The sequence below is a fragment of the Neolamprologus brichardi genome, chromosome 8, assembly GCF_056152115.1.
Source record: "Neolamprologus brichardi isolate AB-2024 chromosome 8, ASM5615211v1, whole genome shotgun sequence".
NCBI classification, from domain to species: domain Eukaryota; kingdom Metazoa; phylum Chordata; class Actinopteri; order Cichliformes; family Cichlidae; genus Neolamprologus; species Neolamprologus brichardi.
In genome coordinates, this window is record NC_142111.1 from 17019934 (window position 1) to 17038119 (window position 18186).

At 37.9% G+C, this 18186-nt stretch overlaps 1 protein-coding gene across 1 annotated transcript; it reads right to left on the reverse strand.

Moving 5' to 3' along the window:
- Positions 1–12496: 12496 nt before the first annotated feature.
- chst3b (carbohydrate (chondroitin 6) sulfotransferase 3b) lies at positions 12497–17233 on the reverse strand. Its single transcript, XM_006791086.3, has 3 exons — positions 17014–17233; positions 13875–14085; positions 12497–13730 (listed from the first exon to the last, which is right to left on the reverse strand). Exons 2-3 carry the CDS (start codon positions 13952–13954, stop codon positions 12515–12517), a joined length of 1296 nt encoding a protein of 431 aa, XP_006791149.2. The 5' UTR covers positions 13955–14085; positions 17014–17233; the 3' UTR covers positions 12497–12514.
- Positions 17234–18186: the final 953 nt, after the last annotated feature.

Consider the following 18186-nt stretch of genomic DNA (forward strand, 5'->3'; position numbering starts at 1 on the left):
CAATATATATTAAATATACAAACAATGTATTCTAATCATTGTTACTAAATTTTAACATTTAGTTTTACACATTTTTAACTGCATTAATCTGCAATGAAAATATTTTTCCAGTTCTGTGCTTGCAGCATGTAGAGCACATGTGCACAATTTTATTATTTTATTGAGAACAAGACATATAAAACGGAAAGCCCAATAAGATGCAATGAATGTAAGCATCACGTAAACATAGTTTAATGTTCAGTGCAATGAGTTGCGGTCCGACATAATGTATAGCATCTGACAAATCTCCTTTTAGTTGTTTATGTTTTAATTACCATATGGTTGGAGTCGATGCAGTTTAGTAAAACAATATGTTCAAATTATTGTGATACAGTTATCACTTAGCCATTGTGTCCTGCACAATAAATACCATTTTCATTAATAAGCAATAAAAAAGCAAAATGTTCTGCTCCAAAGCAAAGAAGAGCAGATGGATTGTCATTCTGTTATCGTATATTTTTATCATATATTTATTTATTTTTTTAACCAAGTTGTTTGAATGCAATCTTATCAAAGTTGAATATTTAGGCTTGGTTGCAAAGAACATATTAAGTATAAGAATTCAGTGTTATAAATGAGCACACGTTGATATGCACAGGAGGATAATGAAATTATCCTGCGCTCTTCCTCTATCGGTCCACAAGCAGCAGAGTGTAAAATCTCACCCAGATATGAAGGGATTTGTCTCCTAATTAAAAACGATATTAACTTTTCATAACCTAATGTTCTGAAATGAAGTTTTCTAAAAAAAACGAATGCCCAGAACCTACCTGTGAACGAGCTTTCCCTCTTTTTTGTCACACTTGGGTGAAATACATTATCCCCAATATTAGGAGAGAACATACCTGTAACAGGTTAATGACCTCACACTTTCCACACCATTTCACTTAGCGGACCATAGCCAGGAAAAGCTAAATGCTTCACTCCCAGTTCACTGAATTATGAATCACCTAAAAGGTGAAGTGATTAAAGATTCAGCATTTTGTGGATTGGCCAATAGATGGTCTCTTTGCTGAGCTCTGGTGGGTTCCCTTCTAACATTAGCTGAAAAGTGTCTTGATATCCATTAGGGAGGACATAAATATTGGAAGAGGAGTACAAATAATCCAGAAATAACCAATCAAACTGTCAGAGAGAAATTACGATGTGACGTATACTTAAAATCAACATCACAATCTCATCTGTAGCCATTAATAAATAAATAACACTTTGGAAAACATTGAATCATGGGGATATTAGATTACCTTTTCATGAAATTATTTCTTTTTCACATTATTCAATCTGATCTTATTATTATTAGAATACATTTAAAGATCATTTTCACAGAAAGAATCCTGAATTTATCAAACGTAGTCTAAAACATAGGCATTTTCAAACCAGCCAGTGCATACAGTGGCCTAGACGTGTCAGATTTCTTCAGCCTTATCCGTCCTGTAACGAGCACTGACAGGTCACATGGCACAAACTGAGATGTCTGAATAATTTGAACAAATGCTAAATCATTGCAAAGCAGCCAGAGAGATCAGCGATGTGAGAGTGAAGTGTTTGCACTTCCCCAAGGCTCAGTGGCATCTGTTCTACATGTGTGCAGTAAAAACATCCATGTTTCACTATATTAATCCCAATTAACTGCGCTAGTATTAGAGTAAATATTCAAATTTGAAGTGCTAAACTATTAATTGGCGTTGTTCTTTGCAAGAAATTAGCATTGCAGTGTAATGGGGGGGATATTTAATGAGAATTCCTTTTGTTGGTGTCAGCAAAACTTTCTAACATTTCAAAAACTCAGTCATCCTGTTTTGGAAAGCTCAGATTCAGTGTCTATATTGCTCAACGTGTTTGCCATGAGCAAACAAAATGAGCAAACAAATGAGCAAAATAAAGACTGGCTGAAGTCTGTTCTTAATTGTGTAAACCGGAAAGGTTTGGGTCTAATTACTGTCCTTTGGTTCAGCTTGAGGCCACCAGGGAGAGCTGTGCCTCAGCGTCACTGGAACAAGCCACTCCAGCAGCCTCAGCCTTACTGTAACAGTAATGATTACCCACTCCTTCAGATTTTTCTTTGCACTATCCCTCCAAATGTGACCCTGAACTTTAGCACTTTAGCAGGAGAGGATAGAGATTTTGGCATTGAAATTGTCCCTAAAACAATTTTGCATGACCCTAATGTGCTTTCATAAGGTGGGACTCAGGTTGTTTTTTTTAAAACCTGGCAGGGGAATTAAGTGCAAAAAACCTCGGGAGGCTGTGAGGTTGTCGGGGTCTGTTGCCTCTACTGGCCATTAACTGGGGATTAGTGCTGGTGGGTCACACATCTCTTTGAAGAGGTAATTCCTCACACTTCCTTGCTATAGAAAATCAGGAAGCAATCATAGAAAAAAAACATGCAGATGGTCCAGACAGGGAAGCCAGGACCATTTTTATTCAATCACAATTAAGACTTGGAGTAGCTGCTGCCTTTGTGCAAACTTAGCACATCAGAAAATTACAGCGGACATCAGGATAAGCAGGAAATCCTCAGAGTCCAGTTAAAAACTGAAAGGGGGGAAAGGGTAGCAGTAAGATCAAATGTTTCTTTTTTTTCTTTGTTTATGAGCTTGAGGAGTCAACCTAACTCAGCATAGTCGCTTCACAGTTTCTCATATATCTGTCAACACAATATATTTGAGGGCATATAAGGCTGTAAATTGAACTATAAAAGTAGTCAGAGAGGGGATCATCATGATGTCACATAGAGAGGCTTAGAGAACTGAAAAATATATATGTTAGTGGGCATGAATTGTTCTTCTGCTGCCGGAAAACAGTTTTAGTTATTGGGGAATATATTTGAACATGCTGACCTCTGCAGGGACAGAAGGTTAATTTTCTCACAGGAAATAAAGGCTTTCTTTTATTATGTTTAATCCTTGTAAATTTAAAATACTTAACATGTTTTGTCTGTGGTGACCACATAAAAAAAAGCAGATTTCTCTCTCTGGTTTGCTCTGGTGGTCTCTCTGGTAAACTGTTAGCATGTCGTCCAAGCCAACCTTATGGTGTTGTATATAGCACTGAGGCTTTGTTCACCTTCTCTGAGCTGTTTTCTGTATTTTTGTTTTTAAATCACTGACTTTGTAAAAACCAGGGGCAGCCTAAATTGAAGGTTGAAGATTTCACTTGTATTTAAAGTTTGCACATAAACTGAGAGTCTTGAGGCATTTTTAAGGGCTGCAGTTGTGCTGTGGTGCTTGCAACGGGTGTTTACTCATTTTAGGTTTACGTGCAGCCGAAACACAAACATATGAATTATCTCTTTTATGAGGTGCAGCCATGCCCTTGCAGCCCAGTAAGGAGTCTGTAAAGAGATTCAGTTGGGCTGTGTTATGTTTTATCTTTGTTTTGATTACTCACTTTTTAAAATTCTGCTTTTTATCACATCATGTGTAAAACAGTATCATCAATACTTCAGCAGTATATCCAGCTTCTGGTGCTTTTGCAGCTGCGGGCTGGGAAAAGAAAAACTAGGAGCTAATAAACTAACTTTAAAAGAGATGTTGCTAAGGAAACGGCTGCAAAGCAAACAAGAAAATAAATGTTTAAATGCTTAAGCAAAAAAGCAGATTCACACTTTTAATGTCTATTTATTTTTATTGATGTTAGCCCATGGACCATATATTATATTATATTATATTATATTATATTATATTATATTATATTATATTATATTATATTATATTATATTATATTATATTATATTATATTATATTATATATGAACTATATTTGTACTGTGAAGACATGTAAATTGTTATTTATAATATTTATAAGACAGATGAAGTTTATTTTTTATGTCTATTGTCTACATTTAATGGTTTCATGAGTTAGTTCAACTTCACTGATATTGTGAGTTGTTGTATATTTAAGGATCTTAAAAGTAGCAACAACCACATTTATGTGCTACGTATTTGTAATAATGGAGAACAACTGTATTTGTAACATCAGTGAATATAATTTAGTGTATACACTTAAATATCCTGTTAGTTTGAGTACATAAACTATGAGGTATGTTAAACTGCAAACTGACAAAACAGATTTTGATAAATAAATGTTGATGTGAATTTGGCCTAAAAAAAGCAATACTTCAACAACTCCATATAAAACTTATGTTTGTTTCCTTTAGCCAGACACTAACTATGTGACTTCACTGGAGAGACCTCATTGCCACAGTTACAGCTTCTACTGTTTAAACCTATTTCTGTCAGATTATCAGCCGTAGGGTAACATGTCAGTCTGCCAAAGATTAGCAGCGTCTGTGAAAGACGAAAGTCAGGGGTGAGCATGGGTGCTGACTTATCTGCCTGTGAGAAACTGGTCATTTTCAAGCCATCTGGGAGGTCAGTGTGTCCAGAGTTAGAGCTTTGTTTAGTTTTCTTATGATGTAATTTAACCACACATCTCCTAAGTTACTGTATGGGATACATTCATTATTGCCACTGCAAAAAAACAAAAAAAAACAAAACAAAAACACATTAAAATACTTTTTATTTATAATTTACTATCGATCAGAGTCTCCTTTGTACATTTAGAAAGATTTTGTGAACCTTGGATCTAAACTAAATTGGTGTTTTACTATCAAGATCAACTGTGACAAATTACTTAGAAAGAGGAACAAGGGGTTCCATCATCTTAAGCTCAGCTTCTGCCATTGGAAAAGTAAAGAGAGGTGTGTTTTTCCCTCAGAGAGGCCTCTTACCTGCACAAACTTACCAAGTAAATAGGGAAAAGCAACTCTTGAACTTTCTGTGGCCAAGGACCACAGATATGAAGGTAGGAATGGCTGTTGGTTAGGTAGAAAAGAGAGTGAATTAGTGACTTGATTCCTAATCTCTAATTTAGGAACCGAGAATCAGGTTCCTAAATTGTTAAAGTGTACACAATAAATCACTTCCGAAGAGTGCTTGTTTAAAATTCCCATTTATCAATGCTCTGGTAGCTCATGAATTTAGAACCTTTAAAGTGAGCATTTTTTTAATGGTTTACATAATGTAACAAAAAACCCTGCACTGTCTGTCATCTCAAGAGGCTAATCACACTGGTGCTTATCTGTCATCAGGCATTAATGAAGGGTCCTGGCCTTACCACCTGTTCTGCATATTCTATTGCTGCGCAGATGTTTTTGTATTTCAAGGGGCATTGCTTTGCGCAGTATGTGTAGCACTTGTCCAGTTTGCTAATAATCAATGTAACAATAAGAGACTTATGCGTTTAAAAGTGTGCACACCTGAATCTGTCCTCGCAGGGACATTTATGTGCACCGCAGCAAAAACCTGCCTTTTACACTTCTCTACAACAGAGGTAGAGAGGTGCTTCCATATGGACTGGCAAACTGCATGTCATATAGTTTATGATGTTCAGTGCTTTTATTTTCATGACTTTGTGGGTTTATTATTTTATCCCCAAGATAATTAACAGCATAGGACCCACGTACATATTACATATACAATTCTGATAATTCAGACAATGACAAATGCACTTTCTAAATTTTCTTTCAGCTCTCTATTTTACATATAATAATACAGTATTAAACATACAGTAGTATAATCCAGTACACTTTGCTATGGCATCTATAGTCATAACTTAAAATGATGAAATTCATTTTTAAAGAGTTTTAAGACAAAAATGAATCGAACATGTTTTAAATTACTTCAGAAAAATACATTTCAAATATAAAATGTCAGTCAAACTCAGACGATTTGAACACCAGAGGCCAACTTGGCAGCAAACGACTGCTTTAGTTAAGAGTTCTTTAGCTTGGAAAAAACCTCATGATTCAAAGTAGCAACAACCTTTTTAAGTTGCAGAATAATTAACTGAACCAAGTATGTAATTTTATCAAAAATAATGTTTTCATTCATAAATAACAGCCGAGGAATGGTCACTAACTAAATTTAGTTTTAGCTGTAGCTGGTGCTAAGTGCCTATATATAGTTAAGAAAGGTTCTTTGTTATTTTATGAGTGGTGCCTTACCTTACTGACTGAGAACAACCATGCAGCACTAGCAATGGTGTCACATTATTTAAAGTTAGCATAGAGTATAGCTGCTGTTGAATGGCACTGTATGAAAACATATCTTTTGTCCATTTTTTACTAACTCTTGGCCTTTGTAAAGGATACAGTGTAGCGTATACATGCAGCGCAGCAGTTCTGCTGCACTATTGTTACTGTAAACCACTTTGGCTTATGTAAGGCAAGCTTACTTCTTGCGGTGGGAATAATGTCAGTAAATCTTTCCAATGTCCTGTTCACAGAGCACTTCAATTTTTTGATAAGAATCTTTCAATAAAAGAAGGTAAATGTTGGCTCACTCAAAGCATTGGCTCTCCCTATATATAGCATGTTTTTCTCAAGTGGGTATTTTACCCAGCTTTATCGTCACCGACATACCATATAAGACCACAGTCCTTTGCACTAGAAATAGGGTGGCTTTGTGTGTGAAAAGTGGCAGAGGGAAAGGTATGAAAATGTTCTTTTCCTGCTCCTGCAATCAGTGAGTAACCACTTTGTATAAGGCTGGCTTGTTTTCTCCCGTGTTGACTCCTCAAACAGTTTAAGAGAGGGTATATTTAGAGGGACAGAGATAGAACAGGACAAAAGACGGCTGTCTGTCTGCAATAAAGCTTTCTTCAGCAATTTCATTGTTTGGATTTTATTTGATTGGATGTCCTGAAATTACCTGTCGTGATTGCAGGTGGTTTGCTTTCTTGCCATACATACACAGGATGTGAATATAAAACATTTTAGACTTCCTTCTTATTCCAAAGTTTCACATTTTCTAGTTGTGAGAATGTATAGTCTCTGTCTGGCCCTTGTGGTTATTTTGGTCTGTTGGGCAAACTTCTCAGGAAACCATGCAGTAGAATCACATGGGTCTTGCACACATGACGTGTGGTTTGTCAAAACATACCTGTCTTTGCACTGCTGAAGCTGGAGATTAATCTGTAAGTGGTAAATGCATCAGCACCACTTCTTATAGGAAATGAGGAGATTCGGGGATGCATAATGTTTCTCATTAGCCACCCCTGCTCCTTATAAAACCTCAACTGTAATGCCTGTTTTATTGTGACTAGTAGTGGCAGTAGAAAGGCACTTTGTGTTTGGAGCAAAGCCAGCAGAGTGGGACAAATGGAGTGACCCATTCAGTAGCTCTAAATTCTTTTTAAAGACCTCCTCGTTCTAGCTTGGCGCAGGCACAAAAGGAGGTATTGATGTAAGGAAAGACTGAAGCTTTGTGGCATAGGAAGCCATTCTTTCGCAAACATGAATTCAAAATGCAAATGGTAGCACTTACAGTGGGTGCATTTTACTTTAGCTCTGCTGCGTTTCAAGAACAAAAAGTAGAGACTTGTAAGAAATGACAGTGTTTTTTGTGATTTTTGATGTTGATTGATCTAGTGAATGATTAAATTCTGCTCCTGTTGGCAGTTCTCATAGTTTAACTATTATGTTATGTTAATGTCCCCCACACAGTCCTGTTTTCCAACAGTGTTTATGGTGTAAACTTATCCTCTGTGAAGCCTAAAAAAACAAAGTATACTGAAGGAAGGAAAAGTGAACACTCGGTGTTTTCCACGTGTTACCACAAGTTAGTTTTGTGGTTGTAAATTATATTTAAAAGCCATATTTCATAGTAAGTGCAACGAAAAAAGAATGCATGAGTATTAGCATGATACTTACTCACAGAAAAACCAAAGCATAGCTTTGTCAGCTTCTTTTCTTTGCACCACCTGCAGACCTCACCCCAAGTATTTGCTTTAAATCTCCCCTCACCCACAAACCCATTGTTTGTGTTGCAGGGGCCCGACTGAAAGTAAATGCCACACTAGTTTGACATATCCATGAAATGTTTAAGCTGCTCTAAACTAGAATGGATATCTAAATTTGGAATGAGAGCCATACTTTATGTTTTCCTATGGGAACGGGTAAGGGTTGGCAGTACTGTGCATAAATACTGAGGTCACAATTAAACGATAAAGGGTGTTCCAGTGAAAACAAATGCAAATAAAAGAAAACAAAATGAGGGAGTCAAAGATTGTACTGTATTTGGAAAGAAAACCCCTGGTGTTCATCACCTGTCACATTGCCTATAACAAATGTAACCAAATGTTTTGGCAACCAAGGGTCATTCAACCAAAAACAAAAAAAAACCCAACCAAGCATAAAAAAATGTATTAGTCAAAACACAACCCAAAGTTGTCTTCTGCTTTGATTTTTTTTATGAATTCATTTGTTGTCAGAGTATTTTTACATTTATGAAAACACATCAGAGAAAGAAACTAGACACTTTACTGTTTTGAAAACTGGGTACTGCATTTTTTAAGCTGCCACAATTCATCACAATTATTGTAATTTTGTGCCTTTATACATTCTGTTGACCATAATGGTCAGACAGTGCGAGCTCATGCTCACATCTCTCAGTCACTTTTCACATGTTTTGTAGAGTCTAAATCCAGTAAAACGGGCATTAATTTCCATTCTGTCAAAGGCTTTTATGTTGTGGTCAGCCACAATGGAGTTCCTGAAAAACAAACTAAAAAAAAAAAAAAGCTGAAAAATGTTATGTCACGCAGAAATTTGAAAATGTTGCTCAGTAGTTCAGTACATTGTGATTTCACAAGTCTTCCATGACACGGCCAGATAAAGCATTTCCTACCATCTTACTGGAAGATCAATGGACACGTACATAGATCTCTGATGTCTGTCCCTGGCCGTATGTGGTGGAAAAAAAAGAAATGAAAGCAGTCATAAATCCCCAGGTTAGCAGACAAAATAGGAAAATGTCTGGCTTTGCAGTGTCAATAAATGACAGATAAACCTTCCAGCTTTGCTCCTAACAGCTAATAAGTTGTGTACTGGATGAGTTCTTGAGTGAAATTCTGCTCTCACTTCACGTAGTCACTCATTATCACATGCAACAACCTGAGTTTTATGAATTGCATTCCTCAATGTGAGACAATTTGCTGTGTATTTAGATTTATGTCTCCTGCTAAACCATCATTATCGCCTACAACAGTTTTATATGTCGCTCTGAGACATGTCTGAATTACCTCAATTTTGTGTCTGTTTGTCACAGATCTTACAACACGCTATCATTCGGATCAACGGCGCAGGGTTGTTTTGCATATTTCAAACCCCTCATGGTTGATGTGGCAAAGCACCATATAACAGAGTGTGAGGGTGTGGTTACCTAAATGCCCTTATTTAACTGCTGAGGAGGGGGGCTGAGAAGGCTTTAATTCACTGGAAAGTGGTTATTCTATATTTGCCCCAACCATACAGTGACTCCACCCTCCACACATCCCACATAAAGTCACTCCACTAAAAGAGTTTATGAATACTGAACCCATTAGGTTTGGACTCAGATGCTGCAGACCTGGCAGCTCTTTATTACTCAAATAGAACGACCAAAATAACCAGATAATGACCTGTTAATATGAGTGAATGCACTTGCAGTGAGGTGGCTTAGCTCAACAGTAGAGGGGGAATGGATAAATGAATGATCCTTTTTTTTTTTTTTTTAAATTTCTCTATTTAATATAAAAAGATAGATAGAGAGTCTTTATAAACTGTCTCTGTGCATTTCTGTAAGAGGGTGTGGTCAGGTGGACAAAAATGACTTGGACCACATTATATGTAAAGTTCGGGTAATTACTAGGTTGAAAGACTTAAATAGCTGGGCCCACAGTGGTAAACACACTGGAAGCCAAGGCAGCTCTCACTGCAGTATCCTTCCTCCTTGCCTCCTTAAAGACAAACATAATGTACCAAAAGCTTAAATATTTAGATATGACAACAAAGCAATGGTCACTTTAGATAACCACTCATACGGGAAATAAGTGAGTGGTCATGTTTCACAACTAAAACAATGAAATTAACTGTGAATGTTTACTGACTTTTTTTTCTCTGTGGATTACTTACATGTACAGATTTCTCATTTTAAAAAAAAGCTTTCCAAACTCAAAAGAAAAGGAGCATTGGAAGGCAATTGCTAGAAGTGCTGTGAGGAATTCAAGTAACACCCTGCCAAAGTACCATTTGAAGAAATAAAAGGTGAAAGAATGAAGCCAAATTAACTTGAATCTGCTCACTGAGATATAGCGCAGTATCATTTATAAGTCACTCTTGCTTGGTTCTTATTTATATCTCAAGCGCTGATTGTTTCAGAGATAAAAAGGCCAGACATAAACAACAACAATAAAAACTGGGTTGAGACTGAAATGAGAAACTTGTATTTCCTACGAAAATGCAGTGTGAATGCCGTGTAGTGGAATCTGCTGAAAACAGCTGAAGAACTATCTGCTGAAAAGAGGTGAAGAAGCTGAAATTTGTGCTGACAAGAGGTGAAGAAGCTGAAATTTTTGGTTGAAAAGAGTTTAAAAAATTAACCTGTCTACTGAAAAAAATGTTGAGTGGGATTCGAACACAGCTCCCCCAGGTAAGCTAAATCAGCAAACACACTTGTAATGTGGTCCTATTCATCTAAATGGGTCAAAAATGCCATAAAAAGCTTAATATTTATAGTATAGTATAAAAGTTACTAGCACCAAAAATATAGGAGGCATTAGCAGAAAGAGCAGAACAGTTTAAAATTTGAATGGTGAAAATCGGATGAAAACTGAGGGAGTAGTTAACCAGCAAAGAACTAAGCAACTAGAATAATAAGGTAGAAGGTAGAAGATAGAATAAAGAGAAACAGGATCTCAATAGTGTGAGTGCTTCATGGAAAAAAAAGAATACATTTTTATTTCATTATTTTTATCTATTGGTATGACTTGTTCTGTCCCTTATATCCACAGATATCTGTACCATATATGCACTTGACATTGAACCTGACATTGGCATGGCACCATCGTGATAAATGCTTTGATTTTTCATTTAGCCCCAACATCTGGTCAAAGTTTCAATCAGTCCAGGGGATTTTTTTAATGGTGAACAACTGTGCCCACTGTACCCACACAAAGTCTCTTCAGATGTTAGAATATTGTCGGAAACCATCTGGAAAACACCGATTTAACTGTGATCTTTTTCTAAAGACTGCAAAGAATCTTTTAGTGTCCACTTGTGTCCATCCTTCATCGCTCTTTGCTAAATTAATGTTGCTACATAAGCAAATACAGGATGTAGCTACAAGCAAACCCCCGCTAACACTGATTGAAGTGGGATTCTACAGGAGAGCTGTTTACTGTGTTTGTTTTATTTTACGCCATCTGTGTTGTTTTATTTTACACCATCTGTGTATGTATGGCTGCGATGTGCCATATTTGCTTCCTGTTACACTGTCATTGTTTAGCCTCTTTTTAAAAAATATCTGACAAAGATGACAAAATGGGATGTGCTCATGCTCAATATGCTCCTGTCAGCAGAATGTAAAATCTTTTCAGACAATTTATTAAATTTTAACACTCCTGGATGGAGTGCTTTCATGTGAAAAATGTGTCCTCCTCAGAAATAAAACGTTTTTCAACTGTAAAGATTTATTGCAACAAGCTTTTTCTTTAAAAAAAAAAAAAAAAAAAGAACAGGTTCTGTGTCAACAAATTGCCTGACAGGCCAGAGCGTCAAGGCGTGTTACCACCAGCCAAGAGGCTTGTTTCAAAAGACAGAGACCTCCTGACAAACTTTGCACGATTCTGCAAACCAGCTGCAGTTGGAATGTTAACATAAAGTAGCACTGTTACAGTCTGTTTTACAGGATGGGTGCTTATATTCCTGAACACATTTTCATGTACAAAAAACTACAGCATACATGTGCAAAAACACCCCTGCATTGTGGGGTAGAACCTGTGGGGCACATTCAGACACTTTGTCATAAATGACTGTTTAGCAAATGGAAAAAATAAATAAATCATCATGGGACATTACCTGTAAATGACACGAAAGTGAAGTTGCCTGGCAAGACACTGGTATTTCCTCTCAAGTATATGAGCATTGCTATACAAAGCGGTTTCTGCAAGGTTCTTTGGCATAAGAGCAGCATATGTTACTAACTAAGGAGTTACTTTACAAAAATAACAAATTGAGGTTCCTGGAAATGTTTGAAACAGCTCATTGTTGCTCAAAAGCTCTCCCTAATAACTTTCTATATTTGCTAAGGAACAAATATGGGAGTGGTTTGCAGGACGAGCTGAAAGCACCATTTGTGTAAGACAGGAAAAGAAATTGTGCAGAGTGCAAAAACAAAGATGTGCTCTATGTTAAGATTTTATCAAAACTCCAGACTGTTGCTTTCATAGTTAAACGTTTCATGTGTATTTTCTGCTCAACAGTCTATTTTCTTTGTCAAATTGTTTTAAATAGTAAAAAAAAAAAACTTTAAATAGGACATTATCAGAAAATATATCACTCCGTATCAGGATCTTCATAAAAATAATTTATCACAGAGGCTTTAGAAAGGTTGAAATTTTCTGCATCAAGTGTTGGAGTTAACATTTTTTAAAGTCTATAAAAAGCTGAACACTTTGTCCTCGATGAGACTGATAGATTTATCTGTTAGCATTTCCTCACTGCTCACAAATTTGTACCCAAAAAGCTTCATTGTTGGTCCACAAACTCTCTGTACCACTTGGGCTATCTTGAATGGTAGCTTGAACCTCCATTTCTCCACTTGTTCAGATGAGTTTTTCTGTGTAGAGTAAACTCCGCTTGTCTCCTTCGAGGCCTGGGTGTTCTTCAGAATCCAGGATTTCACTTGTGGAGTGAATGGGATTCCAGTAAACTTGTACATCTCGGTTGCTTTCTTCATGGGGAACCGAGCAATGTCCTCATACCGCACCAGCATGTATCGCCTGCGCAGCCAAAACGGCTGTCTGAGGCCGAACTCGGCAGACATTTTGATATTGTCGCAATTTCCTTTTAACTTCCTCACCTCGTCATCGTCAATAGGAACATTTCCACCCATGGCCCACTCCTTCCAGTTCTTGTATTTGGCTGCAAAGGCCACCATACGTGATGCCAAGATAGCCCGGGGATCGCGAACCAGCTGGATGAATTTTACATCAAGACGTGGGTCCTCAGCCAAAGGACGCAGAGTCTCGAGCTGGCGCACTCGTACCGACTTGATGGCAATGTGCTCTTTCTTAAGGCAGGATTCAGACGCCATTGTCAGGTTCAGGGGACCACAGCGGCTGGTCTTACAGTGATATCGTTCAAAAACCCCTTTGACAACAGGGCTGCAGACAGACTTCTCACACAGAGAGCTGCTGGACTCCCTGCGAAAGAGGGCTGGGGTGATGTGGTCCACGGGAAGGGGGTCGATGAAGGTTTCTAGCAAAGAAAAGTCACACAGGAAGAGTTTTTGGAGCACATCACGGTATGCTTTGGCTGCCGCTGTAGCATTGGTGCCTCCAGTGTCCAAAGTCAACATCTTTTCCACATGCCACAGAGGCTCAAACAGGTAAAACATGTTGTCTCCCTGCTGGTTGAAAAACTCGCCCACAAATGAAGAGCCCGTCCTAGTTGTGGCTAGCAGGAGAATGTGTTTTCTACCCCTTCTCAATGCCCCTCGGTGCTCGCTGTAGTCCTCCACCCGCGGCTTCATCAGCGTGACGTTCCTCTTGCTGATTGACAGACGGAAACTACTGTGCTTCAGCAGTACGTTGGACAAACTGCTGGGTTGTTGAGAGGTTTGGGGGGTCTGCTTTAGCTTATCTGACACCCTGAAAGCATGAGAGAAACCAAACGCATGTTACATTTCAGGTTAACATAGAGTCAGAGCCTTGACATCTAAAGCATTTTTTTAATATCTAATATCTCGTTCAGAAAAGAATTCAATCCTCCTTTCATGATTGAAATTGACTTACCTTGAGATAATGTTGTTTTCTTTCTCAATGATAACAAGTGCCATAAAAAAGACAATGGGTAGAGTGTATTTGATCTTCATTCTTGGATGTGGCTGAGCCTGGATATGCTTTTACAGACTTAATAGCTTCTGCCAATCTCGCCAAGTCACCAGTTGTGTTCTTAAAGAGCCATCCAGTTATTTGTGTTCCCTGTTGTAGAAAATGTTTTATCCTGCAAATGAAATAAACATCAAACTGTCAGCTACAAATTTTACACATTTGAGCAAGGCTGTGGTAGAACACTCGTTTTACTATTTTTGTAAATGGGGAACCTAACAATGCACTGTGATGCTGAGTCACAGAGGTTCCGCTCTTCTTTTATTTCTGAATTTGTTAGCTGCATACAGCACCACTGTTTTCTGCAAAACTATGATGAGAGTCACTTACTAAAGAAAAAACCCCCACCTATAATAAGATGTTAAAAATACAAAAAGGTATAACACATTGTTTCCCATTGGAATTTAAGCTAGTCCTTGCCATGAGGAAGTACTTGTTATCTTTAAGTCCAGCAGTGCGTTTCAGGTACATGCCCACCCACCACTGCAAGTTTGAGGGATGGTGCAAACTGTATTTATGAGTTAGTCTTTGTAGAAGTTGCTTTCAAAAACGAGTGGATAAACAACTATTAAGGCACAAAGAAATGTGGGTACAGACTGCAATCAAGGACAATTTTGTCAATTAAACTGCAATCCCACAGCTGTCAAGCTGCTTGCCAGAAAAACTCCAGAGTTGTCTGGCTTGGAGTGAGATCCTTTACCTCCCACTGATGTAGATCACAGAACAGTCCAAAATGCCAGCTACTCCTCCATGTCAACACCAGGAGGATATCTTACACAAGGACTAATAGAAGTCCAAATGCTAACAGGACTGCAGAGTCGTGGAATTGAAAGGGGAAATCCTGCTTGTCACTGAACCATAAATTGCCGTGCTCTGAGCCTGGAGGCCATTCGGTTGTTTTATAAGTCTGCAGAGGGCAAGTGGTGGGTAATCAAATGAAGATAAGGGTGGATTTAATGGGGACTATTTGTGAATGTCTTGCACATTCTTGAAAGATTAATATTGGTTCACTTTTAAGATAATGGTAGCTTGACTCAGATCCCTGACTAATCTTGAGAATTAAGCATAATCCTGCTTACCTTGTCTGCTAGTGTTGGGTCAATACCACAGCAAGAGCAAATGAGGCAGCCTCCACCTGGAGGATATTTGCAAAGCATCATCAAACTGCTGTTTTTTGGGAGATTGTGGGGTGGAGGTGGGGGTTAAGATCCATAAGTAACAGGCCAACCTTTTCATTTAACTGTATCAGGCAAGGATAAGATGCCAAATCCTGTTGGAAACCCAGTTGGATGACCACTGTTTTCTCAATTCTTTAATATCTTTGCCTTTCTGTGTTTCACACCTGGAGGTCCGCTTCTCACATCCTGTTACAACTTCTGTCCAGGGCCATGTTTGAGAACAGAAGCCAGTTCAGATGACTGCAGTCTAAACATGGGGAATGGTTAGACACTCCCTGCGAAATTCTCTGAGTGGGAATGGGAAGTTTACAGCTCCAATAGAGCACTGTTGACGTGGAACGGCACGTAATGAAAAGGTGAACAGCCTGTGTACTGAGACACGTTTTCACTGGAAGGAAAACTCAGCGCTGTCTTGCACCACCTTGCCGCATGCCACAACCACAAAGGCCTCTTTACACATGGAGTGAGTTTAAACCTTCCTTTGGGTAGAGATTGCAGAACATAAACTTTCAGGTCATTCAGACGTCACAGGGTCAGTGACTAAGCTCGTGGATGGTCCAAGTCATCTAGAACTGGTCAGATAAGACAACTGCACCAAATTAAATGAGTGAGATAAGACACAAGAGGATGATTAGCAACAAAAATGTCTCTTTCTGTAACACTTACAGTTCTATGGGATTGAGTGTGTAGTTCTCCTCATATATGATTCAAAATAAACAAAAATATTCAACATCAACCATTCATCAAGAAAATAAGTAGTCTGATGTTTTGTCATTTATATGGTAAATTAGATGTACACCAATTATCTCAGCCTATTGCATCTGCTGGGTAAAGCAGAAAAAAAGAAACTGACATTCTTGAATATTCACAAACCACTGAGGCATATGACACGTTTGATCATCTGCTCATAACAAAACTGCCACTGCACCATTTATCATCTTGTTACAAATGCTTTTAATAGCTGCCTCTTATTTAATGTAAATCTTATGTGGAGACAAATTAAACACCAGCCAACCAAACCCATCTTGCTCCGGATTGCATTGCAAATGTGCACTGCGGTGTCCAACACATTTTTCTGATAGATAAAAAAAGATAAAGGGATTACAGTGGGAATTTTTTTTGTATATATTTAGTTGCATTAAGTCATTATGGGAAGATTTTTATAATCATCTGAGGAAATATTGTACTCTAAGTTATTTACTCAGTAACTAAAAACGTTTCCAATAGTTTATTGAATTAATAGTGAATGAGTTTGGGCTACAAACCTGTAGAAACTGCTAAAATCACTCGAGTTGTCCTAACTGGTTTTAGTTTGAGGGTAACGGTCTGAGTAAAATCAAGGGGAAACGCATAGACAAGAATGAAACAACCCATTTTCCCCACGACATGACCTATACCCCCTTAATTAAGATTATACAGGGGGATATGCATGTGTGTTTAGTCATTGTGGTTATTTCAGAGCAGCTGTGGGGGTCATGCAACACATCTGTAAGCCATAAACACATGCATGCAGTTGTTTAGGCAGAGGGCAGGTTTTTACTGTAAATAAATTGTGCTAATTTTCCGGCAACTTTATCTGTTAGTTTATAAAGACGCCACACTAAAAGACAGAAGGGCAAAGGGGGGAGGAAGTCAGACAGAAGCAGCAGTCTCTCTGGAGATCATGTGCCGCATTAAAGGGTCACAAGGACAAACCGAAATCATGCTTTCTTAATAAAAAAAGAAAAAAACTGAATGAAAAGTCACGAGTCACTTGGAGTGATGTCGTTGTAGCCAAGTGTTAATGACGTGTTAGTTTTTCTTTATTCATTTCTAAAATATCATGCGAATATGTAAAGAACAGCTTGTCCGCTCTCTGTACCCACCATTATAAATGAACTGCGGTCTCTGAAGGCGTCCCGCTTTTCATCCACTTGATCAGCCTTCCCTCAAAGAGCGACTCCGGAGAGAAATTAATTCCATTACTTTGCCAAGACTGCTTCACTTGTATGACAGAAAACAATCGAATTCAAAAGGAGAGGCTGGCCTAGTTTCAGTAAGCAAAACTCGTAGATGAGATGAAATCATGTTTGAGGGGGCTGCAGGTCAGACTGCTCGCTGATCTGAATGACAAATCTATCCAACAGTTGCGACTCACTGAATCACACGGGAAACTTTGGTCCAAAGGAGCGGAGCTTCAGGGAGCACTGGCGCACTGCCACGGCCCCTCACGGACCTTTTCTTTAAAGTAAAAAGCTAATTTTGCACACATAAACCACATGGTAAACAATATAGGTTAAATATAGCGGTGCTACCTAAATAATAGCCTATGTGTTCCTTTTGGGGGTCAGTTTTAGGTTTTACTTTTTAGTTTTTAATGTCGTCGCAACAAAAAGGGCGAGCACTCCACCTAGTGGAGAAAAGTATAACAGAGCGGTTACAGAGGGAACAAGGTGGGCTGCAAATAAACATGGTTTTCTTTTATATGATATGATATCATAATAGCGTCGTTAAAGATAGGCTGGGTCAATCTTACTTTACATTTTTACTTTAGAGTAACCTAAAGAGCAATTTTGTATGGCTTCTTTGCAGGATGATATTGTTTTTGTATACATGAATAACGTAATAATTCAACATATGACCTTTTCAAAGTGGTTTGAGTACACAACAGTATGGAAGTGTCAATTTAATGTCAGTTTTATTTATATGACACATTTCATTACATTTAAGCTTAACATTGTTAATATCAAGATAAAAAACTTAAAATTTACAGTAACATTAAAGTAAAAACAAAAAAACCCCAGAGGAATATAAGTTTACAAAAAATAAACGTAAATACACACACAGTTATCAGTATCATCCGCATTGGATATTTTATTCTTCTTTATTTATTATTCTTTGTGATAGGGCCAAGAGAGAGCAGGAAGATTCGAGAGTAATGGACCAAGAACAGACATTTGAGGAACCACTGATTGAATTTTTAAATTTGTCCTGATCTCAAACTATTAATCGAAATGTAGAAACCTCTACCCTTTAGACATGATGACATATCTAAATCA

Bases quoted from the DNA above. Each gene is read 5' to 3' on its own strand.
- chst3b (XM_006791086.3), bottom strand. From the start codon at position 13,954: ATGAAGATCAAATACACTCTACCCATTGTCTTTTTTATGGCACTTGTT. The intron at 13,731-13,874 runs GTAAGTCAATTT...TCATGCTTTCAG, and splicing joins GAAAACAACATTATCTCAAG to GGTGTCAGATAAGCTAAAGC.